Source organism: Tachyglossus aculeatus, chromosome 11 (assembly GCF_015852505.1).
Source record: "Tachyglossus aculeatus isolate mTacAcu1 chromosome 11, mTacAcu1.pri, whole genome shotgun sequence".
In the NCBI taxonomy this organism is placed as follows: domain Eukaryota; kingdom Metazoa; phylum Chordata; class Mammalia; order Monotremata; family Tachyglossidae; genus Tachyglossus; species Tachyglossus aculeatus.
In genome coordinates, this window is record NC_052076.1 from 48,296,695 (window position 1) to 48,322,358 (window position 25,664).

Below are 25,664 nucleotides of genomic sequence, written 5' to 3' on the forward strand. Positions count from 1 at the left end.
CCACTCCGCCAGTTGTCAGCTGGGTGACCTCGGGCAAGTCACTTAACTTCTCTGGGCCTCAGTTCTCTCATCTGGAAAATGGGGATTAAGACTGTGAGCCCCCCGTGGGACAACCTGATGACCTTGTAAACTGCCCAGCGCTTAGAACAGTGCTTTGTACATAGTAAGTGCTTAACAAATGTCATCGTCATTATTGTTATTATTATTATTATTATTATTCTTGTTATTATTATTATAAAGAGCACGGGCTGTGGAGTCAGAGGTCATAGGTTCAAATCCCGGCTCCGCCACTTGTCAGCTGTGTGACTTTGGGCAAGTCACTTCACTTCTCTGGGCCTCAGTTCCCTCATCTGTAAAATAGGAATCAAGACTGTGAGCCCCTCGGGGGACAATCTGATCACCTTGTAACCTTCCCAGTGCTTAGAACAGTGCTTTGCACATAGTAAGTGCTTAATAAATGCCATTATTATTATTATTACTAAGCACTTAGGAGAGTACAATATGATAATAAACAGACACATTTCCTGACCACAATGAGGTTACAGTCTAGAGGGGGAGAGAGAGACATTAGCAGAAATAATAAATAAATTATAGTTATGCACAAACTAGGAGTGGTGATGATTAAAGGGAGCAAGTCAGGGCATTTGTCATATCCTGTGTTGACTACTTTATCAGCCTCCTAACTGATCATCCTCTCTCCAGTCCACACTGCACTCTGCTGCCCAGATCGTTTTTCAAGAATATCATTTCTACCCACATCTCTCCAACTCCTCAAAATCTCAAACGATTACCTAGTCCTCTCTTCATCAAGCAAGAACTCCTAACTATTGACTTTCCGGCATCTCTCATCCTGCTTCTCCCTTCTCTTCTTCCACTTCCCTCCAGCTCACACTTTTCATTCCTCCCAAGCAGATCTACTCACCGGGCCTTGTTCTTGCCTCTCCTGTCACTGGCCCCTCATCCAGGCCTTCCCTGAAACTTCCTTCCTTCCTTCCTTTCCTTCCTTTCCTTCCTTTCCTTCCTTTCCTTCTTTTCCTTCCTTCCTTCCTCCCTCCCTCCCTCCCTCCCTCCCTTCCTCCCTTCCTCCCTTCCTTCCTCCCTTCCTCCCTCCCTCCCTTCCTTCCTTCCTTCTCACAGTCTAGAATGGGGAGACAGACAACAAAACAAACTATATTAACAAAATAAAATAAATAGAATAGTAAATATGTACAAGTAAAATAAATAGAGTAATAAATCCGTACAAACATATATACAGGTGCTGTGGGGAGGGGAAGGAGGTAAGGCGGGGGGGATGGAGAGAGGGAGAGGAAGGAGGGGGCTCAGTATGGGAAGGCCTCCTGGAGGAGGTGAGCTCTCAGTAGGGCTTTGAAGGGAGGAAGAGAGCGATCTTCCAATCTGATACCACAGATCTCCCATCTTCAAAGCTCTCCTGAAGTCAATCACACCTTCTCCAAGAGGACTTTCCCAATTAATTCCTTTTCTCTCTAGGTTCCATCCTTCCAACTGTCCTCCTAGCACCTTTGTGCCATCTGAGGTGAACTAATGCCCTCTCATAGCACTTCTGTGCATATCTTCCTTCCCTATTACTGAAGCACTAACTCATGTGCATAGCCCCTCCTCTCCTTCTTTCTGTCAATTATTTCAATGTCAGCCTCCTCCTGTAGATTGTAAGATCCTTGAGGGCAGGAATCATGTCTACTAACTCTACTGTACCCCCCCAAGCATTTAGTAGAGTGTTCTGCACCCAGCAGGCATTTCCCTGCACATAGCAAGGAAGCAGCATGGCCTAGTGGATAGAGCACAGGACTGAGAGTCAAAAGGTCATGGGTTCTAACCTGGGCTCTGCCACTTGTCTGCTGTGTGACCTTGGGCAAGCCACTTACCTTCTCTGTGCCTCAGTTCTCTCATCTGTAAAACGGGGATTAAGACTGTGAGCCCTGTGTGAGACAGAGACTGTGTCCAACCCAATTATCTTGTACCTACCCCAGTGCTTAGAACAGTGCCTGGCACATCGTTAGCACTCAACAAATGCCATAATTATTATTAATAAATATTATTGAATGAAATTCACCTTGGAAGAGCAAAGACATTTCCACACAGGCACCAAAATGGTGAAAGAGAGATAATAATATTACTACTACTAATAATATTTGTTAAGCACTTACTATGTGCAAAGCACTGTTCTAAGTGCTGGAGAGGTTACAGGTTGTCCCATTGGAGGGGCTCACAGTCTTAATCCCCATTTTACAGATGAGGTAACTGAGGCACAGAGAAGTGAAGTGACTTGCCCAAAGCCACACAGCTGACAGTTGGCGGAGTCGGGATTTGAACCCATGACCTCTGACTCCAAGGCACATACTCTTTCCACTGAGCCACGCTGCTTCTCATAAGAGAAGAGAGAGGGAGTGTGTGAAGGGGACAGGGAGCTTATCCTCTCAAAGCTAAAGATTGTTTATCCATTTCTCTTTCCTTTATGGAATTTATACTCCCCAAGGTTTGCTTTTGTGTGGTTTTCTCTATTGATGCTGAGGACAGGCCGGGGCCAGCTCCTTTCAGTCTAGACTTCCAGGGCCTCAGGTTGAAGGGACTAGGTACAGAGAAACAGCTAAACTAAAAGATTCGGGAAGGGAAGCAGCCGACAATGCCACTCTCCGGTAATGTGCCATTTGTACCTCAGTAGGAGAGGTGCTCTTCGTAAGATCTCTGATGCCGAAGTAATAACGTCTCCCCATTCTAGGGACCGAACTTTAAAGAAAGCGTTTGAAGGGAGCAGCTGTTCCTGAAAAGGATTGCAAAATAATGACTCGCTCCAGTATCTGGAGAAGAAAGAAAACAGCCAGGGAACCGTTAGCCTATCATAATTGCTGCCTGGACCACACTCAACAAATCTCTGATAAATTGGCACTGTCAAATGTGATTCTTTCAAATCGGCTGCCTCCGCCCCCACATGACTTACTCAGTGATGTTCGAGAGCATGACGCTCTTGGCAATCGCAGGGGCTCCTTGGGCAGATCTTTCTGGAACCGCTCGCTCGCTGTCATCTGTCACCAGGTAAATAGCGGCAGAGCAACGGCTCTTCACGCTTCTCCTCCTGCTGTCTGCTGGGCAGGTGCCCAGGGTGCACGGGAGACTTGTTTCTTCAAAGAGAGTTTTTGGGTTGAGGGAGGCTTTAAGCCAATCCTCTGCCTTCTGCAGTACGGTGCTCTGCACACAGTGAGCACTCAATAAATGTGACTCATTGATGGATTGATTGATCCCACACACCCTCACCACAGCTTCTGGGGAGAATCTTTCTGGCTTAGCTTTCCCCCCATCTCCCATCAGTCTTTGCCGTCAACAGCTCCTTCCCTGCTTCTTTCCAAGAGCTCAGTTTCCCTGAAAACTCCCCTTGGGAATGAGGTAAGAGGGGAGAGATGGTGAGGGAGGAGGCCTTGGTCATTGCAGAGCCCCAAGGAAATGAGGAGGAGAGCTTGGCTGGGCTGGGGAAGTGGGGAAGCAGAGGGCAGGTGAAGGCCAGGGGAGACGTGGCCTGGGCTCAGGGTGGGCAAGAATAAGGGTGGCATGTGGACAACGATAAACCTGGGAAGAGCAAAAAGAAGCAACGAAGTGCTCTAGTCAGGGAAGGGTGGGATCGCTGAACATTTTCTAAAGCAAAGAGAAGCTCTAACCTAGCAGAAAGAACAAGTGAAGGCAAAAGATGTGAACTTAGTGAAGGGAAGCAGCACGGCCTAGTGGAAAGAATACAGGCCTGGGAGTTAAAGGACCTGGGGTCTAATGCCTGCTCTGCCACATTTCTGCTGTGTGACTGAATGGGCAAGTTATTTCACTTCTCTGTGCTTCCGTTACCTCATCTGTAAAATGGAGATTAAGACTGTGAGCCCTATGTGGGACACGGACTGTGTTCAATCTGACTAGCTTGTGAACACTGCAGTGTTCAGTACAGTGAGTGGCGCAGAGTGAATGCTTAACAAGTGCCGTTAAAAAAAAAAAGAAAAAGAAAGCAGATAGGAGAAGACTTCAAAGCAACGTCTGGTCTAAACTCCTCAAGGTCAGGGATTGTGTCCACCAACTCTCCAGTGCTCTCCCAAGAGCTCAGTACAGTGCTCTGCACACCGTGAGTGCTCAAAAACCATTAGTGGACTGAAGAATCAATCAATCAATCAATTGTATTTATTGAGCGCTTACTGTGTGCAGAGCACTGTACTAAGCACTTGGGAAGTACAAGTTGGCAACATATAGAGACAGTCCCTACCCAACAGTGGGCTCACAGTCTAAAAGGGGGAGACAGAGAACAAAACCAAACATACTAACAAAATAAAATAAATAGAATAGATATGTACAAGTAAAAGAAGAAGAAGAAAAAGAAGAAGAAACTATAGAGGCATGGCCTGCCATTTCCCTACCCCGAATGCCCTGAATTCAGCTCCTTACAAGTAGTCACAGCAATACTAACCTTGGAAGCTGGGGAGTGTGAGTTAAGAAAGTAGGATTCATTTTAGAACTGTGTTATTATCAGGTCAGGAAGCCCGTCAGAAAGGTTTGGTGGTACTGTGGCAGAACCGGCAGATGATGGCCTTGCTATTTCTATTCTGTTCAGAAATGGAGGGCAGGACTGGGGGTGCTGGGGGGAGTGGGATGGTATGCTCTTGTTGTGGGGACTCCCAAAATGGCAAAGATGGCTCCCGTCTGTAATATGATTGTGAAACATAAGATGGAGTCTGGACTCTGGTGTCGTCTCTGGGGGTCTGTGGGACCCCCAGACTCCCAGAGACCCCCTCCTTCAAAAGGGGTTTGAAGGAAGTGTATCTAGGGCTTGTTCAGTCAGTCACAGGAGCAACTTTCAACCTCGCCCCCTCCCTCAAAATTAGAAAAGTTCAAAGTTGCAGCCTTTCCCCTACTAGAAATGGAGGAGCATTCATTTCATTCAATCGTATTTATTGAGCGCTTACTGTGTGCAGAGCACTGTACTAAGCGCATTCATATATTAGAGGGAGGTGGGAAGGGGTGAAGGGGCCTGGGTTCTAATCCTTACTCTGCCATTTGCTTGCTGTGTGACCTTGGGCAAGTCACTTCATTTCTTTGTACCTTAGTGTCCTCATCTGTGAAATGGGGATTCGATACCAGTTCTCCCACCTATTTAAGCTATGAGCCCCATGAGGGACAGGGCCTGCTTATCTTATATCCATCCCAGTGCTTGATGCATAATAAGTACTTAACAGATATTATTATTATTGTTGTTGTTATCATTATTATAAGGCTCAGAGATTCTCAGGGGCAGGGAATAAGATCCCAACAGCCCCCAGAACCGGATCATTCCCTTGAGCCAGTTGTGTGGGAAGCAAAAGCAGATTGGCCCCATCGTTGCCACTCCCTGGCTGTTGCGTGAGAATGGAAAGATGAGGAATTTCCAAATGGGAATGGGGGAGAAGTCTGATCATAAAGGGTCAAGGAGATAAGGGTGCTACTATGTGACAGAGCCAGCAATCAAACAGAGGAAGTTAAAAAGATGCAGGAGGGAATAGAAGGGAGAAGGAGAAGCCAAGAAAGAAAGGAGCAAAGCCAGCAGTGTTGGATGGACTTCCACCCACTCTGAGTCAAGGGGGAAGGGCAGGAGGAGGAACAGACACTTCCCTAGGAGAGCCTTAGCAGGAAATAAGAAATGAAATATCTGCTGAGGCCTGGGGGCCCAGGCAGTGACCCTGGACACAGCATATTAGGCAGGGTTGTGTTCACACCTCCGAGGACTCATTCTCCCCTACACCCTCATGCCCTCTCAGGTTTGCTTACATGGCAGCAAAGGAGGAAAAGTTGGAGGCATTTTGCCCCAGTGCTTCCCCAACTCCCACCCCCAGACTGGGATAATAACAATAATAATAATAATGATGGTATTTATTAAGCGCTTACTATGTTCCAAGCACTGTTCTAAGTGCCGCAGTAGATACACAGTAATCAGGTTGTCCCACGTGGGGCTCATTGTCTTAATCCCCATTTTACACATGAGGTAACTGAGGCCCAGAGAAGTTAAGTGACTTGCCCAAAGTCACACAGCTGATAAGTGGCAGAGCAGGGATTAGAACCTATGACCTCTGACTCCCAAACCCGTGCTCTTTCCACTAAGCCATGCTGCTTCTGGGGCCATGGGGTTGTGGTATTTAGAAAATTCCTGTTGGGATTAGGAGGGGATTCATAATACCAGGCCAATCTAAACCCCAGGGGATTCTGGCTCATTTCCAAAAATAATCCAGAACCAGTATATTTCTCAATGGCCCAGCTGTTTGTAGTTTCATTGCCGTTCTTTCCAAAATAAGACCAGCACATGGAAAATTGGTTGGAATATTTTGGGATTAATTGAAGGCTGTGTGTTTGAACTACTGGATGTCTGGAGGAGCAGCTCTTCCAGATATCCTGCAGTCACCTGTTGGAAGATGAGTCCTGGGCTGGAAAATGCGTGTGTCTGGCCCCAAAATAGAAGCAGCTTGGCCTAGGGGAAAGAGCAAAGGCCTCTGAATCAGAAGGACATGGGTTCTAATCCAGCTCTATGACTTGTCTGAGGGGTGACCTTGGGCAAGTCACTTAAGTTCTCCGTGCATCAGTTATCTCTTCCATAAATGAGATTCCTCCATTCATGTCAGCCCCAAGTCCCACCCTCCTCCACGTGTGGCTCTGCCTCTGGCAAGCCCCAGCCTGACTTGGTCGCCTGCATCCTCTACTCATATGGACGAGCCGGAGAAGAGCCCCTTCCTTTGGAACTTCCCAGGACACACTCCTACCAGAAGGAGAGAGGAGCCCACGGTTTGGGGAGTGAAGGTGGATGAGAACTGATGGGCCACGCTGATTTCCAGATCGGGATCAGGTGAGCTCCGGGTTGGGCAATTGTGAATTAGGTGTAGAATCCAAGGAAAGGTTGATGCTGGAGGGGGAGTCTGAAAGAAAGCAAGGCCCAGATGAGTGAATAAAATAGAGCAGAAGCTATCAATGCATCTTTGCCTGACCCACCGCATTATAACGGGAATGGGGAGGAGGGAATTCATTCATTCAATTCATTCAATCGTATTTATTGAGTGCTTACTGTGTGCAGAGCACTGTACTAAGCGCTTGGGAAGTACAAGTTGGCAACATATAGAGATGGTCCCTACCCAACAACGGGCTCATAGTCTAGAAGGGGGAGACAGACGACAAAACAAAACATGTACACAGGTGTCAAAACCGTCAGAATGAATATAGTTACTGAGCCAGACACAACTCTACTCTTTGGAGAACTCCCGGGTGACCAGCTGGATAGTCCAGGAGTCTCCCAAAACCAGAGTCCAGTTAGCCCATCTAAGAGCCTGTTTCAATCTGTCGGTCAAGTTTTTGGCCCCTTCTAGGTCTCTGAGACTCTTGTTTGGACACAGGCTGGTGGAGGTTGAGCCATTGTGCGGCTCTTGGCACCTTTGGCTGCTTCAATCAATCAATCAATCAATCAATCGTATTTATTGAGCGCTTACTGTGTGAAGAGCATTGTACTAAGCACTTGGGAAGTACAAGTTGGCAACATATAGAGACGGTCCCTACCCAACAGTGAGCTCACAGTCTAGAAGGGGGAGACAGAGAACAAAACCAAACATATTAACAAAATAAAATAAATAGAATAGATATGTACAAGTAACTATGGACCCCCGGACTGCAGTGTGGGGGGATGAAGGGTAATTGGCATAGCTCTCATGACAGCCTACCCAGCCCCTCTGAGCACCACCGGCCCAGTAGGGCAAGAATTGTTTTTCACCCAAAGGAAATGATCTAGATTTTTGAACAGATTGGCATTTTATGAACACGGATGGATGCAACGTTAGAACAGCAAAACAAGCAAAGCGAAGGAAACGTCAGCCAAGTAGAAAGTCTGGAAAAAATGAAATGTTAAAATTGAGAGGGCATCGGTATTTGTCTTCATTCAGTTTGGCTTCAAACGTACATGTTTCCTTCTCATCACTGGCATTCGGCGTTTACATTTAAGCCTTATATTTTCTAAGCACTTGGCGTGACATAGGCTAGTGATTCTTCTTGGCAGGTAGGAGGGAATGTGGCAGGATGAGTTACTATTTTCAAGCCAGAAATGAAGATGCTAAATGTCCCAAGTGGCAGTGGCAAATCTGCATTATCATTATTACTACTACTACTACTACTACTAATACCAATAATAGTGGTATTTGTTAAGTGCTTACTATGTACCAGACACTGTACTAAGCTCTGGGAAGGATACAAGCAAATCGGGTTGAACATAATCCCTGTCCCTCATGGAGCTCACACTCTCAATCCCCATTTCACAGATGAGGTAACTGAAGCCCTGAGAAGGGAAGTGACTTGCCCAAGATTACGCAGCAAACAAGTGGCCGAGCCGGGATTAGAACCCATGACCTTTTGACTCCCAGCCCTGTGCTCTGTCCACTATGCTCTGCAGCTCAGGAGCCTCAGGCCCTAAGCCTACTAGGCTCAGGTTATCTGGGGTGGGGGGATGATTTGGACGTTTTCCTGTCGTTCTGCGAAAGTCGTCTTCTTTTTGGAGGTTGGAAGGGAATGATACCACATCCCCCAGAACCCCCAGCCCGTCCAGTAACACCCCATTTGGCATTTACTGTCCCCGGAAGCTCCACTCAAGAAATCCCAGCCCCGTGGGATTGGCTTGACGTGAATAGAATTTGTTGATTCTACCTTGTCCTGATCTTTCATTTCATTGCTTCTTAGAGTCTCTAAAAGACCCAGTGTCTTCCTCTAGTTCAAGAAGGGTACCTGGGTAGGGAAATTCAGTGCCTTTGAGAACACAGGTCCAGCCACCAGAGGTACGTGCTCTTTGGAACCACTGACTGTGGACTTTGAGCCACGAGGAGCCTGAAATTCTGTTCTTCTAGCCACAGGCCCCTAAGGATCTTTCACCTCCTCCAGGAGGCCTTCCCAGACTGAGCCCCTTCCTTCCTCTCCCCCTCGTCCCCCTCTCCATCCCCCCATCTTACCTCCTTCCCTTTCCCACAGCACCTGTATATATGTTTGAACTTATTTATTACTCTATTTATGTATTTATTTATTTTACCTGTACCTATCTATTCTATTTATTTTATTTTGTTAGTATGTTTGGTTTTGTTCTCTGTCTCCCCCTTTTAGACTGTGAGCCCACTGTTGGGTAGGGACTGTCTCTATATGTTGCCAACTTGTACTTCCCAAGCGCTTAGTACAGTGCTCTGCACACAGTAAGCGCTCAATAAATGAGATTGATTGATTGATTGGTTTTTGTCTTCATATTATCATAGTGCTTTGTTCCATCTCCTTACGTATCTGCTACCCGTCCTTTCTCCCCCCTTTTTATTTTTAGATTGCAAACTTCCCGAAGGACAGGGTCTAGATCTAATTCCCACTTGCATATTTTTTCCCAGTGCTTAGTCTAGCGCTCTGTAAACAGTCAGTGCTTAATAAATACTAAACTGGACGCCCTTCCATCCCAATCCACCCGCCCCCCTCTCCCTCAATTCTCCTCCCCAACCCCACCCCCAGGGAAGTGAAGGATTAGGCGAGGAAGATGGGGCTAGTGATTCGGCATCACTCTCCTCAATTAAATAAAGAACGAAATTAAAACAGTCAACCGGTGACTGTGTGCATTCTTAGGTGAGGGTGAAAAGTGTTCAGGGTAGAATCAGCCTCTCATTTAATCCCCAGGAAGGGTTGTGTCACACTGGAGCAATCCAGACCTCAGCACACATGGAGGGAGGAGGAGGAGAAGGAGGAAAAGGAAGAGGAGGCGACGGATATGGCCTGAGCTCCATGCAGCCAGTCGAGGTGACCTGGGTTGTTTATGCCGGGAAGGAGGCTGACCTGTTTGTGAGTTCGACACTGTGAAAGCACATAGAAGGACTGGGGATTGGCAGGTGTGTAGAGTGTTATCATTGGAATCAAGACTGAAAGCTTTAAGCTTTTATTGATCCTTAGTGATTGTGATGAACCCTTTCCTGGCAGCCTAAGCAGAGTTTCCTGAAAGGTTCACATTTTTGCTCTTGTTACTACCCCTATCCTTGATCTTCATTCTAGACTTACAATGTCACCCGCTTGCTGCAATTCCCATGCTCCAAGCACTCTGCATTATTAGTCTGCAGCCTGATTACTGGCTTAAATGAAATTCCACCACTTTCTAGACAATGTCTGAACTGATTATCTTCTAACTAATAATTATGCATTTGTTAAATACTTCTGTGAGCCAAGCACCGTTCTAAGCCCTGGGGTAGATACAAAGTAATCAGGTTGGACACAGTCCCTGTCCCACGTGGGGCTCACATCTCTTAATCTCCAATTTACAGATGAGGTAACTGAAGCACAGAAGTTAAGTGACCGGCCCAGGGTTATTCATTCATTTATTCATTCAATCGTATTTATTGAGCACTTACTGTGTGCAGATCTCTGTACTAAGCGCTTGGAAAGATCAGTACAGCAATTAAGAGAGATAATCCCTGCCCACAGGTCACATCACAGACAAGCCACAGAGCTGGGATTAGAACCCACATTCTCGGACTCCCAAATCTGTGTTCTTGCCACTAGTCCATGCTTCTAATCTCTAATCCCTGTCTACCCCACAATGTTCGGCACATATTCAGCACTTTATAAATACCACACCCATTGAATGTCTTAATCTATTCAGATGGGGAAACTTTGGTAGCTAGCTCTCTTGCTTCCAGCCAATCTGGGAAAAAGAGCAGGGGGCAGATGGCCCTTCGCTAGGGGCCTCCGGGGTTCAGTCCAGACTCCAAGGGAAGTGGAGGATGTAGTCTTTCATCTTGGTCAGGTAGATGGCATTGAACTTCTTATTCTGTTCTGGGGAGAAGTGCTCCTTCCAGTTTCCCATTTCACCTGAAGGGAGGAAGCAGAGTGAGAGCTGGGCAGGGAGGAGAGACCACCCCACCCCGCCCCCTTCAGTGGCAGAGCCGAGACTTGTAAATCAAGGAGATGGAGTGGCAAAAGAAGGGGGAAAAGGCTTCCTGTTCCTCATTTGGACCCATTTCTATCCATGGGAGAGCTAAACTGTTTAGTCCCTGGCTGGCCCAGAAAAGGAGCTGGAGCTGAACGTCGGAGGGGCCCAGCCCAACCTGGGCTAAATGGGTCAGCTCCCTTGAGAGGGCATGGAAAAGGAAAGAGAGCAGCTGAGGGAGTCATTTGAGCGAGAGGGAGGGGTGTAGGCACAGCAAATGAGTGGTGGGGGACCTCACAGTCCCAGGTTCTTCCCACCATTCATTCATTCAATAGTATTTATTGAGCATTTACTGTGTGCAGAGCACTGGGGCTAAGCGCTTGGAAAATATAATTCAGCAATAGAGACAATCCCTGTCCACAGCGGGCTTACAGTCTAGAAGGGAGGAAACACTAATCATCAAAGCAATAATAATATTAATAACGGTATTTGTTAAGAGCTTAATTCTGTGTTAAGCGCTGGGGTAGATATAAGATCATCAGGTCCCACATCTGACATAGGGTGAGGCCTCCTGGTGGGAATGAGCTTGGGGGGGGAAGAAGAGTTGGGGAAAACCGCCCCCTCCCCATTGCTGTCTGAGCACTGCCCGTCCTCTCCCTCCCTCCCCCCCCCCACTTACCTTTCCTCATGAACTTGCCCTTGGTTTGGTCTAGGAATTTGTTGGACACCAGGGAGTAGTTGACCATGGAGTTCTGACTCATGGCGGAGAAGGTGCAGTTCTTCAGGATAATGTCCTCCTCTTGGCTCTGGAGCTGGCAACCCAGGATGCCACACAGTCGCTGGATGGTGCACCGGGGCTCCTAAGCAGGGGGAGAAGCTGCTTGCCTCCCAAACCACTCCTCCGCCATTCCCTCCCACCACATTCTGCCCCTGGGACGTTTGGGCAGAAGGCTATGGAGACACTGGTGTCAGGAGGAGGGGATTTGGATGCTGGGGCCAGGAATTTCAATGGAGTGGCAGAACCCGGGGCCCTGGAGTTTGGGAAAAGCTCCCAAGACTCCCAGAAGCCCAAGAATCTTCCACCTTGCTCCTGCTGATCTGTCTGATGGCAGGAAAGGGCAGGGGCCCATTCAGCAGGTAAGAGGGAGCAGTTTTTTATTTATTTTTTAATGACATTTGTTATTTGTGCCAGGCCCTGCACTAAACACTGGGTTAGATAGAAGCTAATCAGGTTGGACAGAGTCCATGCCCCTCAAGGGGTTCAGAGCTTTAATCCCCATTTACAGATGAGATAACTGAGACCCAGAGAAGTTAAATGACTTGCGCAAGGTCACTCAGCAGGCGAGCTTCAGAGCTGGGATTAGACTCCGGGTCCTTCTCACTCTCAAGACGGTGCCCTATCCATTAGGCCATGCTAGGGTTGAGAGGAGGAGATTGGGTGTATGGGGACGGCGGGGCTGCTCTGAGGCTTGGGCTGCTCGGTGCTCTCAGGCCTAGGCCCAGGCCGACTCGGGACTGGCTCACCTGGGACAGGTCCTCGTAAGTGATCAGGTTGACGTTCACTTCCTCCCTGAGGTCCAACCAGCCTTGCACGTGGGTAAACCAGGAGCCGAAATGCACTGGGCAGGGGGGCGGAAGAAGTGGGATTAGAGTGAGTGACAACTGCCTCCATCCTGGGCCGCTTTAAAGGGGAAGGGAACAAGGGCATTCACCCCAGGTTACCCAACTTGGGCAGCCACTTGGTCATAAAGGCCTGACCAGCTGTGATCCCCTTGGCCTTGTCTGTAGCAGGGAGGCAGGAGGAGTGGGATGAGGCCCCCCGAAGACCATTCAATAGCTTCATTCATTCATTCATTCATTCATTCATTCAATTGTATTTATTGAGCGCTTACTGTGTGCAGAGCACTGGACTAAGCACTTGGAAAATACAATTCAGCAATCGAGACAATCCCTGTCCACAGCGGGTTTACAGTCTAGAAGGGAGGAGACAATAATCATCAAAGCAATAATAATAATAATATTAATAATGGTATTTGTTAAGAGCTTAATTCTGAGTTAAGTGCTGGGATAGATATAAGATCATCAGGTTCCACATCTGACATAGAGTGAGGCCTCCTGGTGGGAATGAGCTTGGGGTGGGGAGAAGAGTCGGGGAAAACCGCCCCCCTCATTGCTGTCTGAGCACTGTCCATCCTCTCCCTCTTCCTCCGTTTGTTTGGTTGGAGCTGGGGTGGCCAAGGTGGATCCCTGCCCTCACCAGGCAACTCTCAGAATCCCCACCCAAACTCAGCAGAGGTGCCCCCCTGCCCCCTCATCTCCTCCCCTCTCCATTAACGTTGGCTCAGGATCAAAAAACAGAGCAGTGCCACTACTCCACCCGGCCAGGGATTCTGTCTCCTCTGACAGTAGGGCCCTTAGAGGAGCCAAAAGTTCAGGGATCCTGAAGTTCAAGGATGGACTAACTGTGTTCTCAGGGGCATTCATCCTCTCCAGGCAGGTCTCTAGTCAAACTCTTCACCTCTCAGCAATTGAGCCGGGGAGGTTGAAAGCAACCGGGATGTTCTGGCTTGGAATAGGACCCCAGAAGGTGGCCCTAACCCATCCTGACCAGCTAGGAGCTGCAGGCTCCTTCTCCCAACCTTACCAGGAAGCCCATATCTTCAGCACTTTGAAGAAACCTGAGAAGAGGCACTCTTGCCCAGCCTCTTTTCTCCTCAACTTCGCCACTCTTTCTCCTTTCTCCTTCCCTCCCTCTCTCCTCACCTCTTCCTTCCCCCTTCCTATCTCCCCTTTTCTTAAATCCTATTGTACTTTCCTAAGCATTTAGTATAGTGTGCTGCACGTAGTAAGTGCACAATAAATACCATTGATATATTTCCTTCCCCCACCCTCTTTTCCTCCTCCGTCTCCCTCAAGCTTTCTTTCTTGTTCTATTTCTCCTCTCCCCGCTCTCCATTCCCCCTCCCCACCTTCCCTCCCTCCTAGGAGACTCACCTTTGCCCTTCAGGAATTGGTCCAGAAAGTCATCAAAGTTGCCACGGTCAGGTAGGAATTTGGCTATTTTGTGGAAGTGATAAAAAGAAACCAGGACATCCTTGGGGTGCCTAGCTAAGTATAGTACCTGTGGCCAAAGAAAACGAGATATTTGAGTTCCCAGACCAGGGCTTTCTAGGCTGTGGCCAGGGCCACTCTCACCCCTTCTCTCACCCCTCAGACTTCCCTCTCCCCTCGGGTCTCCCCAGATGTCACTGGGACCCAAGGGGAGTTGAGTGGGTGATATTGGTGGGAGACGAGAAAACCCGAGAAAAGGCACCTTTCAGAGGGGAAAAATTCATCTTGGAAATTACAGCGGGCTGTTACATGCAATCACACGAAAGCCATGTGAGGCTGTTCTAATTATTTCAGACACTTGGATGTGGCTTTCTGGGAAAGTCCCAGGGGAGGTACCCGTCTGGCCCCGCCACCCAATCAATCAATCAATCGCATTTATTGAGCGCTTACTGTGTGCAGAGCACTGTACTAAGCGCTTGGGAAGTACAAGTTGGCAACATATAGAGACAGTCCCTACCCAACAGTGGGCTCACAGTCTAAAAGGGGGAGACAGAGAACAAACTGGGCTTGGAGTATGGGGGTATGGCGTGCTGGAGTATTTTGAGAAGCAGCATGGCTCAGTGGAAAGAGCACAGGATTTGGAGTCAGAGTCTTGGGTTCAAATCCCGGCTCTGCCAATTTTCAGCTGTGTGACTTTGGGCAAGTCACTTCACTTCTCTGTGCCACAGTTACCTCATCTGTAAAATGGGGATTAGGACTGTGAGCCCTCTGTGGGACAACCCCATCCCCTTGTAACCTCCTCAGTGCTTAGAACAGTGCTTTGCACAGAGTAAGCGCTTAATGAATGCCATCATTATTATTATTTGAGATTCAGACTGATACATGAATGAAGCAGTCATAAGCGCTTTGTACAGTGCTCTGCACACAGTAAACACTCAATAAATGCAACTGAACGAATGAATACTTTAAGTCATGGCGGTGGGACCAGAGGTCCGAAACATTACGGGCCCCCATTTAGTGTTCAGGCAAGAATTAGAGATCTAAGGGGCAGATGGGGAGGGGCCTCATTCATTCAATCGTATTTATTGAGCGCTTACTGTGTGCAGAGCACTGGACTAAGCGCTTGGGAAGTACAAGCCGGCAACATCTAGAGACGGTCCCTACCCAACAACGGGCTCACGGTCCAGAAGAGGGAGACAGACAACAAAACAAAACATGGAGACAGGTGTCAAATCTGTTAGAATAAATAGAATTATAGCTATATGCACATCATTAATAAAATGAATAGAGTAGTAAATATGTACAAGTAAAATAAATAGAGTAATAAATATGTACAAAGAGATACAAGTGCTGCGGGGAGAGGAAGGAGGTAGGGCAGAGACGGGGGGAGATGGGGAGAAGGAGAGGAAAAGACCTCCTCCTGGCTCTCCCCAGTCGGACAGGTTACCTATCCCATTTCAGCTTCCTAGGAAATGTTACTCACCGTGACTTTGGATTTCTTCAGGGCTGGAGCCAAGACTTGGCTGGGGAGGTGGGTGGTGAAGAGGCGTGGGATGGCTGGGTTCAGTCTGGGCACCAGCGTGTTAAAGTACAAATGCTCCAGCCAGGGGGCCCGGGCCCAGTTGGGGATGGTATGGGCTGGCTCGAGGCTGCCCTTGCTGAATATGAGAGTCAGGATCTCTTGTAGCCAGGTGGTTCCTGGGGAAGGAGAAAGGACAGAGGGAGGGACTGTCATTGGGGTTGACTGTGCTGAGGAGGATTGGCTACCTAGGCTGGGAGCCCGTTTTTGGGTAGGGGCCATCTCTATAGGTTGCCGACTTGTACTTCCCAAGCGCTTAGTCCAGTGCTCTGCACACAGTAAGCGCTCAATAAATAAGATTGAATGAATAAATTAATAATAATAATTACGACTTTTATTATGCACTTATATGTGCTAAGCTCTGGGGTAGATACAAGATTATCAGGTTGGACACAGTCCCCTTCCCATAATCTAATAGGCTACCTAGACAGTGAGCCCATTTTTGGGTAGGGACCATCTCTATAGGTTGCCGACTTGTACTTCCCAAGCACTTAGTCCAGTGCTCTGCACACAGTAAGCACTTAATAAATACGATTGAATGAATAAATTAATAATAATAATTACGGTTTTTATTATGCACTTATATGTGCCAAGCAATGTGCTAAGCTCTGGGGTAGATGCAAGATTATCAGGTTGGACACAGTCCCTGTCCCATAATCTAATAGGCTACCTAGACAGTGAGCCCATTTTTGGGTAGGGACCATCTCTATGGGTTGCTGACTTGTACTTCCCAAGCACTTAGTACAGTGCTCTGCACACAGTAAGCACTTAATAAATATGATTGAATGAATAAATTAATAATAATAATTACGGTTTTTATTATGCACTTATATGTGCCAAGCAATGTGCTAAGCTCTGGGGTAGATACAAGATAATCAGGTTGGACACAGTCCCCGTCCCAAAGAGGGCTCATAATTTAATAGGCTATCTAGACTGTGAGCCCATTTTTGGGTACGGACCGTCTCTATAGGTTGCCGACTTGTACCTCCCAAGTGCTTAGTCCAGTGCTCTGCACACAGTAAGAGCTCAATAAATATGATTGAATGAATAAATTAATAATAATAATTACAGCTTTTATTATGCACTTATATGTGCGAAGCAATGTACTAAGCTCTGGGGTAGATACAAGATAATCAGGTTGGACACAATCCCCGTCCCAAAGAGGGTTCATAATCTAATAGGCTACCTAGACTGTGAGCCCATTTTTGGGTAGGGACCGTCTCTATAGGTTGCTGACTTGTACTTCGCAAGCGCTTAGTCCAGTGCTCTGCCCACAGTAAGCGCTCAATAAATACGATTAAATGAATGAAAGTAGGAAGGAGTAGGGTTGAATCCTCATTTTACAGATGAGGAATCGGAGGCACAGAAAAATGAAGTGACTTGCCCAAGGTCACCAGCAGAAAAGCGGTGGAGGCCCATGCTCTTTCTTCTAGGCCACGCTGTTGCCCCAGATGCGAGGCAGAACAGAAGAAAACATCTCAGTGTAAACTGGGGTGGGTTCTGAGCTCAGTTCCCCTGCCAACAGGCTAATATATGGCTCACTCATTTCGGAGGATCTGGTGACATGATCTCATTCCCACTCAGACAGGTTTTATTAATTTTTTTTTTCTGGGTCAAAATTAAAAAAAAAATTATCTTTAAAACGTAGATAGGTTTCACTCTTATCTTTCTGCCTTGCCAGTCTGAAGGCTTGTCCTTTTCGATCATTCATCTACCGTTCTTTCTTTCAGAATCCAACTTCAAGACCGCAGTGAATGAGAAGCGCTTGTTTCTCCCCTTTCTCCCCTCCTCCTTCAGTCTCTCCAGCCTCCAATTCTCTTTCCTCCGCTCTGGATGAGGGTTATCTCTGAGCTTTTCTTTGCAGCCATGATTCCATATTTCATCCTGCCCGGTCACTTGTCTCTCAGTGCCCGGGGTTTCAGACTCATTGTCCATCACGGCTACTCCATCCTCTCGGAGGGTCAGACGTCTAAACCTTGGGGGAATGCCAGGAGGACGCTTTTAAGCGTTATGGGGTGAAGCCGGGGGATGGAGCTAAATGGCCTGCTAGAGAGAAGCTAACTGGAGCTCACTGCTCCTACATCTCTGCTCCTTTTCAGTTTTGTTCTCCTCTTCCATCTCTCACTCCCTAACCGTGGGTGACATCACCATCAGTGGTATTTATTGAGCGCTTACCATGTAACACCCAGCTCTGGGTCCCCTCCTCTGCTGACTCTACATTCCCTCTCTGGGGGAGCCGGCTGCTCTCCTGGGGCTTCAGCTACCATTCATTCATTCAATTGTATTTATTGAGCGCCTACTGTGTGCAGAGCACTGTACTAAGCGCTTGGGAAGTCCAAGTTGGCAACATCTAGAGACGGTCCCTACCCAACAACGGGCTCACAGTCTAGAAGGGGAGACAGACAACAAAACAAAACATGGGGACAGGTGTTGAGTCATCTGAATAAATAGACATAAAGCTAGATGCACATCATTAACAAAATAAATAGAATAGAAAGTATGTACAAGTAAAATAGAGTAATAAATCTGTACAAACACATATACAGGTGCTGTGGGGAGGGGAAGGAGGTAGGGCAAGGGGGATGGGGAGGAGGAGAGGAAAAAGGGGGCTCAAGATGGTCTGGACCTGCACCGTGGCCATGTGGCCTAGTGGAAGGAGCCCAGGCTTGGGAGTTAGGGAATCTGGGTTCTAATCCCAGCTCCATCACCTACTCGTTGTGGGACCTTGGACAAATCACTTCATTTCTCTGGGCCTCAGTTTCCTTCATTGTAAAATGGGGATTTAATAATGATAATAATAATAACAATACATGACTCAGGGGAAAGAGCACGGGCTTTGGAGTCAGAGGTCATGGGTTCAAATCCATGCTCCGCCAATTGTCAGCTGTGTGACTTTGGGCAAGTCACTTAACTTCTCTGTGCCTCAGTTAGTTACCTCATCTGTAAAATGGGGATTAAGATTGTGAGCCCCAGGTGGGACAACCTGATTGCTTTGTATCGCCCCAGTGCTTAGAACAGTGCTTGCACATAGTAAGTGCTTAACAAATACCATCATCATCATCATTATTATTATTATTATTACCATAAGTACCTTAAGTAAGATAAGTACCTTAACAAGTACCATTATTATGACTACTCTCTGGGCCTCAGTTTCCTTACCTATAAAATGGGGATTCAATACCTGTTCTCTCTCCTATTTAGAATTGAGAGCCCCATGTGAAGCAGGAATTGTATCTGATTTTGATCATCTTGGATCTACCTCAGTGCTTACTATGATGTCTGGCACATGGTAAGCGCTTAACAAATAACACAGTTACTACCTAAAACTCAACACGTCTAAAGCTGAACTTCTTGTCTTCCTTCCACTCCTGACTTTCCCATTTTCTAGCCCAGCAATCTTCATCAATTGTATTCACTGAGTGCTTACTGTGTGTATTAAGCACTTGGGGGAGCACAGTATAACAGAGTTGGTAGACACCTTCCCTACCCACCACGAGCTTGCAGTCTAGAGGAGTTAAGTGCTTTGACTAACATGGTAGCAGTTTGGATGGAGAGGAAAGGGCAGATTTTAGAGATGCCGTAAAGGTAGACCCGACAGGATTTGGTGACAGATCAAATATGTGGATTAAATGAAAAAGATGAGGCTTTGTGATGCAGGGAAGATAGAGGTGTTGTCTACAGTGATGGGAAAGATAAGGGGAGGGCTTGGATGGGAAGATGAGGAATTCTGTTTTGACCATGTTGAGTTTGGTGTGTCAGCGGGACATCCAGGTAGAGATGTCCTGGAGGTAGGAAGAAATGAAAGACTGCAGAAAAGGAGAGCTGTTGGGGCTGAAGATGTCGATTTGGGAGTTGCTTTGTAGTGGTGGTAGTTTGAATACAGAGGATATAAATAGACACTCTAGATAAATTAGAGGTGGAAATCGTTGCAAAGAAGAGGCCAACAGTCAGGGTAGACAGGCTTGTTTCTCACTCATCTGCTGCCTTGGCTCCTTGGACGCTCTAGTCTGGGCTACTGTCTGGCCTGAAAGCAGAGCCCAGGCTGGGCATTTTACTGCTAGGGGACACCCTGGCCCTCTCCAGGTCTGGTTGCTCAGGAGACTCAGGCCTCCTCGCCAATCAAATCCCCCAACAAATCCCCCCTCTGAACTGCCACCCACAGAGGGGCCCAATGCCTTTGTCAGTCTCCAGCCTTCCCATCCCCTGGTTCCCATACTCGGCTCCAGAACCATAACCATTCTGGGCTTTTGACTACTAATACAAGCCAACCACCTCTAGAGCCACCCCTTTGACCCCCATGTCTTTCATTGGGATTATGTTGAAAGGAACCTCAAGGAGTTAAGGTCTACGTAATCTAGAGCTCCCTGCCCTCTGCTCAGTTGCTTTTCCTATCTGTCTCTCCCCACATACCCTGTTCACCTAAAACTTCCTTAGTTGCTGATCCTGAGTCCTGGGCCATTCCGGAGGAGACGGTGCCTTCCATTTCCTTAGCCTGGTATGGTCCCCAAAAATGGCTGCTTCAGGAGGGGCTGGGGGGTTCCGGTTGAAGGTTATAGAGAAACAAGTCCCATTATAGCTCTCAGTCTATAATGACTGGCTTTCAGGGTGACCAAACCCTTTACCTGAGCCTCAGTGTTTCTCTCTGAAATCCGGGACGTCACTTTTCAGAGTATTAAATGCTCCGGCAAAGCTGCTGGCTGCCTTGGCGACAGTAATTCCTCACCATGGAAACATGGGATGAGTGTCTCATGTGCCCGGCTGGGCTAGCCATGGGTGCCAGACCTGAGACTGAAGAGCTCTCGATTCTTACTCAGCCAGCACAGGGGGAAGGAAGACCCACGTGACAGCTCAGAAAAAGCAAGAGAAAATCTAAGGCATAAGTGGAGAACGAGGTAAATGAGGGGAAAAAGAGGGAGAGAAGAAAAGGGAAGAGAGAGGGTAGTGAAAGGAGAGAAAGAGAGGGGGAGAAACTATTTAGGTCATAATATTTATGTACTGATCCAGTCTTTGCAGAAACTACACTCCCCTAATGTCCCAGGATGAAAAAAAAAAGAATCCCAGTTTAGACAAAAGACAAAAGTCTCATCGGCCTTTGGGAGCATGTCTGCCCTGGACCAGCCTATTCCCCTCATCCTCCAACCACCAACACACCCTCTCCCTGATGTCTCCTCCAGGTCTCTTCACTCCCAATAATAATAATAATAATAATTTTGGTATTTGTTAAGCGCTTACTTTGTGCAAAGCACTGTTCTAAGCGCTGGGGAGCATACAAGGTTGTCTCATGTGGAGCTCACAATCTTCATCCCCATTTTACAGATGAGGGAACTGAGGCCCAGAGAAGTGAAGTAACTTGCCCAAAGTCACACAGCTGACAAGTGGCAGAGCTGGGATTTGAACCCCTGACCTCTGACTCCAAAGCCCGGGCTCTTTCCACGGGGCCACGCTGCTCCCCCAGTGACACCTCCCTTCCTGTTCACCTAGCACAGCCAGACTGCAAGTGGGTGAAAGATGGCAGGGGCACAGGAGGAAGGAGGGAGGAGCCAAGGGAAGAGTGTCAAAGTCAAATATACAGAAGAAGGAAAAACTAGAGGGTCAGGTCCGTATTAGTCTGGGTAAAGGAGGGAGAGGGGAGGGGAGAGGTAGCAGGGTTAAACAGAGGGGATGGGGGGAGCTTAATAATAATTACATTTCTATATAGAAAAGAAGATGACACTGATGGTAAAATTCACCCATGAGTGCGTACGTGGCTGAAAAAGACGATGAGGGACCCGTTGTCCTGGCCACATTTTGCACACAAAATGGTGGTCCCTTATTGGTGACTGATGTTTGCGGTGCCTAGTGCTGTTTTCTCTCTGGCCTCCCTGTCTGTCAATCCTCGTGAAGATTTTGCTCAAAAGGTCAGCGTGGCCTAAGTGGAGCACATGCCTGGGATTCAGGAGGTTCTGCGTTCCAATCCTGTCTCTGCCCTTGTCTGCTGTGTGACTTTGGGCAAGTCACTTAACTTCTATGTGTTCGAAGCGCTGCGGGGGATATAAAGCAATCAGGTTGTCCCACTTGGGGCTCACAGTCTCAATCCCCATTTTGCAGTTTAGGTAACTGAGGCACGGAGAAGTAAAGCAACTCGCCCAAGGTTGCACAGCAGGTAACTGGGGCTCAGAGTCTAAGTAGGAGAGAGATGAGGTATTGAACCCCCATTTTATAGCTGAGGAAACTGAGGCACAGAGAAGTAAGTGATTTTCCCAAGGTCAAACAGCAGGCAAGAAGCAGAGCCAGGCCCATGCTCTATCCACTAGGCCACACTGTTAGGGGAACAATTGCCATTTAGTAGCCGGAGATGTCATTGGCAGGTGCGACAGAGAATCAGCTGAGCTTTGCCCCATTCAGATGGGAAAAAGAGCTGCCCATCAAAGCACATTTTGCCAATGTGCCCTGGCTCTCTGCCTGCCTTGGCTCTCTTTCCCAATGCCTCCAGCTATCAAAATTTAAATTGTCGTTTATTGATTTAGGCCCAGCGGGGCCTTGGTGATTATATGTTCCCGTTGGATGACTGAAACCAGCTCAGGAAGGGAGCCAAGAGTACAAGAGAACAGCCCATGTGGAGCCCTCGTCTCCCTCTCCATCACAGTGGCAAGGGAAAGTTGGGGTTCCCCTGGCTCGGGACTCAGGATCAATCCCCTGTTGTGAGCTGGGGGTAACCCCCAGATGTGGCATCTGGCAGCCATCCCTAGGATGGACGGTTTGTGTTCTGCCTCGGGATGTCACTAGTGGTCTGTGTCCCCTGGTAGGCTGTGGACCTCCTGAGGAGACGGATAGCTGTCTATTTTTGGACAGGGGCCCGAGCTTGTCATATAGGGCTTCCTGCCCCCTGAGAGCTCAATCGGGGCTTCTCATCCATCTAGGTGACTCCACATCATTTCTAGAATCTGGCCTCTCCCCTCCATCCAAATTGTTACCATGCCCATCCAAGCACTTATCATTTTTTGCCTTGATTACTGCATCAACCCCCTCACTGACCTCTCTGTCTCCTGTCTCTCCCCTCTCCAGTCCATACTTCACTTTGCTGCCCCAATGGCCTTTCTGAGAAAATGTTCAGTCAGTGTTTCTCCACTCCTCAAAAACCTCCAATGCTTGCCCGTCCCCTTCCACATCGAACAGAAACTCCTTATCTCCTTTCTACCTCACCTTGCCAATCTACTACAATCCAACCCACACAATCTATTCCTCTAATGCTTGCCCGTCCCCTTCTGCCTCGAACAGAATCTCCTTATCTCCTTTCTACCTCACCATGCCGATCTACTACACTCCAACCCACACAATCTATTCCTCTAACACCAACCGACTCTCCTTATCTCAATCTCATTCACCCCACTCCTGACCCTTGCCTATCTCATCCCTCGGGCCTGGAACTCCCTCCCCCTTCATATAATAATAGTTGTGGGATTTGTTAAGTGCTTACTATGTGCCAGGCAATGTTCTAAGCGCTGGAGTGGAACCAAGCAAATCGGGTTGGACACAGTCCCTGTCCCACGTGGGGTTCACGGTCTCAAGCCCCATTTTGCAGAGGAGGTAAATGAGGCACAGAGAAGTGAAATGACTTGTCCAAGGGCACACAGCAGACAAGTGGCGGAGCCGGGATTAGAACCCATGACCTTCTGACTCCCAGCCCGTGCTCTATCCACTACGACATGCTGCTTCCCCACACGTCTGACAGACTACCACTCTCCCCACCTTCAAAACCCTCATAAAATCACATCTCCTCCAAGAGGTCTTCCTAGACTAAGCTCTTTATTTCCCCTTCTGCCTCCCACCCCGCCTCACACATTGACTATGAACTTGGTTGTGTACCCCTTAAGCACTTTGGTACTCACCCCGGCCCCACAATGTTTACGTAAATACTCTTACACGCTCCTATTTCCCCCACCTGTAATCTTTTTTAATGTTTGTCTCCCCTGTAGATTCTAAGTTCCTTGCGGGCAGGTATTGTGTCTGCCAGCTGTTGTACTTTCCCAAGCACTTAGTATGGTGCTCAACACCTGGAGAGTGCTCAATAAATACCACTGATTGATTGACTGAACCTTGGTAAGAGTGCCAGCTAGGCCGGGGTCAAGAAAAGCTACAAGTATCGGGATGAAGAGGAGAGGAAGAGGGGTTCCCATATGCTTTAATGTGTACCTGACTTGGGATAAGTGGCAACGAGGACATCAGTGTCTCGAAACTGGAATTCACTGGCCGCCTGTAAGGACTCCTGGGTGTGTAAGTGCCCAGGGAACTCGATGCCCCCGTAGATCTCAGTGACATTCAACCTCTCCATTCTGGCTTCTGGAACTTGAGGCCTAGAGACTGGAAACGAGAAAGTTGGACTGGAGTCAAGAGAAGGGTCCAGGAAGTAGAATGGAAGGTCAGGGTGAAAGGGAAAAGGTGGAGGAGCATGCGCTGTGACAACAGAGAAGCAGCGTGGCTCAGTGGAAAGAGCGCAGGCTTTGGAGTCAGAAGTCATGGGTTCAAATCCCAGCTCTGCCAATTGTCAGCTGTGTGACTTTGGGCAAGTCACTTCCTTCCTTCCTCTCCCCCTCTCCATCCCCCCATCTTACCTCCTTCCCTTCCCCACAGCACCTGTATTTATGTTTGTACATATTTATTTATTTATTTTACTTGTATATATCTATTCTATTTATTTTATTTTGTTAGTGTGTTTGGTTTTGTTCTCTGTCTCCCCCTTTTAGACTGTGAGCCCACTGTTGGGTAGGGACTGTCTCTATATGTTCCCAACTTGTACTTCCCAAGCACTTAGTACAGTGCTCTGCACACAGTAAGCGCTCAATAAATATGATTGATTGATTGATTGATTCTCTGTGCCTCAGTTACCTCATCCGTAAAATGAGGATTAAGACTGTGAGTCCCCTGCGGGACACCCTGATCACCTTGTAACCTCCCCAGCACTTAGAACAGTGCTTTGCACATAGTAAGCGCTTAATAAATGCCATCATTATTATTATCTGTTAAGTGCTTACTGTATACCAGACGCTATACTAAAAATCTGGGTACGTACTCTACCGTCAGATCAGACACACAGGCTATGGGGGAGGAAGAACACAAATTTTAATCCTCAGTTTATAGATGAGAAAACTGAGGCACAGAGAAGCCAAGTGACTTGCCCAAGGTCACAGGCAAGTGGAAGAGCTGAGATTCAAACCGGGTCTCCTCATTTACAGGCTCTGGACCATTGCTGCTTCAGCTGCCGAGACCAAGTCTGGGTCTTTCTTGGGCTGAGTCATTTTTCTGGCTTAACCCAATTGTACCTTCAAAAGTGGGCCCTTCTCCATACAGTCCCAAACTTGGGATGGGCAGAGAACATGAAGGGTTTAACTGGACTGGGCACGGGCCAGGACCATGTGGTCAACGGAGAAGGAAGGGGATAGACCCAGCTTGAGGAATCTTGGCTTTGAGCATCAGGGCATATTTAGTTATACTGATGTCTGCCTTCCCCCTCTAGTCTGTAAGCCCCGCGTGGGCAGGGAATGTCTCATTGTACTCTCCCAAGTGCTTAGTACACTGCTCTGCATACAGTAAACACTCAATAAAAACCATTGATTTAATTGATGTGGAGATGTGGCTGAGGAGGCCAAGAGCTGGGCAGTGGACAGTTTTTGAGATTTTAATCACGGTGGCTGGTCTCTTGACTGCTGTTACTTTATTCCTGATGACTGAAGTGCCGCCCCGCTGGTTCAAGCGCTTGTCATATCCCCACTCAATTACTGCACCAGCCTCCTCACTGACCCTCCTGCTTTCAGCCTCATCGCTCACCAGTCCATACTCCATTCTGCTGCCTGTATTATTATTATTAATAGCTCTGCACATTTCTCTCCATTCCTCAGAAACCTTCAGCGGTTGCCCATCTATCACAACTCTCCCCAAAATTACATCTTCTCCAGGAAGCCTTCCCTGACTAATCTCTCAGCTTCCCATTTTCCCTTTCTACTGCATCACTTCTGTATTTGAGTCCATGGCTCCTAAGCCCATAAATACTCACCATCCCCACCCCCTCTGCATTTATGTAGGTATCTTTGTACTCTGTGGTCTCCCCTTCCTGTTATTCATTTTAATGCCTGT

The 25,664-nt window shown here is 47.8% G+C and overlaps 1 protein-coding gene across 1 annotated transcript in view; it reads right to left on the minus strand.

Moving 5' to 3' along the window:
* Nucleotides 1–10,499: 10,499 nt before the first annotated feature.
* LOC119934443 (sulfotransferase 2B1-like) overlaps nucleotides 10,500–25,664 on the minus strand; it is a 55,486-nt gene continuing 40,321 nt past the window's right edge. Inside the window, exons 3-8 of the mRNA XM_038753937.1 lie at nucleotides 23,727–23,894; nucleotides 15,459–15,673; nucleotides 13,919–14,045; nucleotides 12,449–12,543; nucleotides 11,604–11,784; nucleotides 10,500–10,866 (exon numbers count right to left, since the gene is read on the minus strand). Of these exons, the coding sequence (XP_038609865.1) occupies nucleotides 10,751–10,866; nucleotides 11,604–11,784; nucleotides 12,449–12,543; nucleotides 13,919–14,045; nucleotides 15,459–15,673; nucleotides 23,727–23,865 (873 nt within the window). The 5' untranslated portion in view covers nucleotides 23,866–23,894 and the 3' untranslated portion in view covers nucleotides 10,500–10,750. The remainder of the gene's footprint in view (nucleotides 10,867–11,603; nucleotides 11,785–12,448; nucleotides 12,544–13,918; nucleotides 14,046–15,458; nucleotides 15,674–23,726; nucleotides 23,895–25,664) is intronic.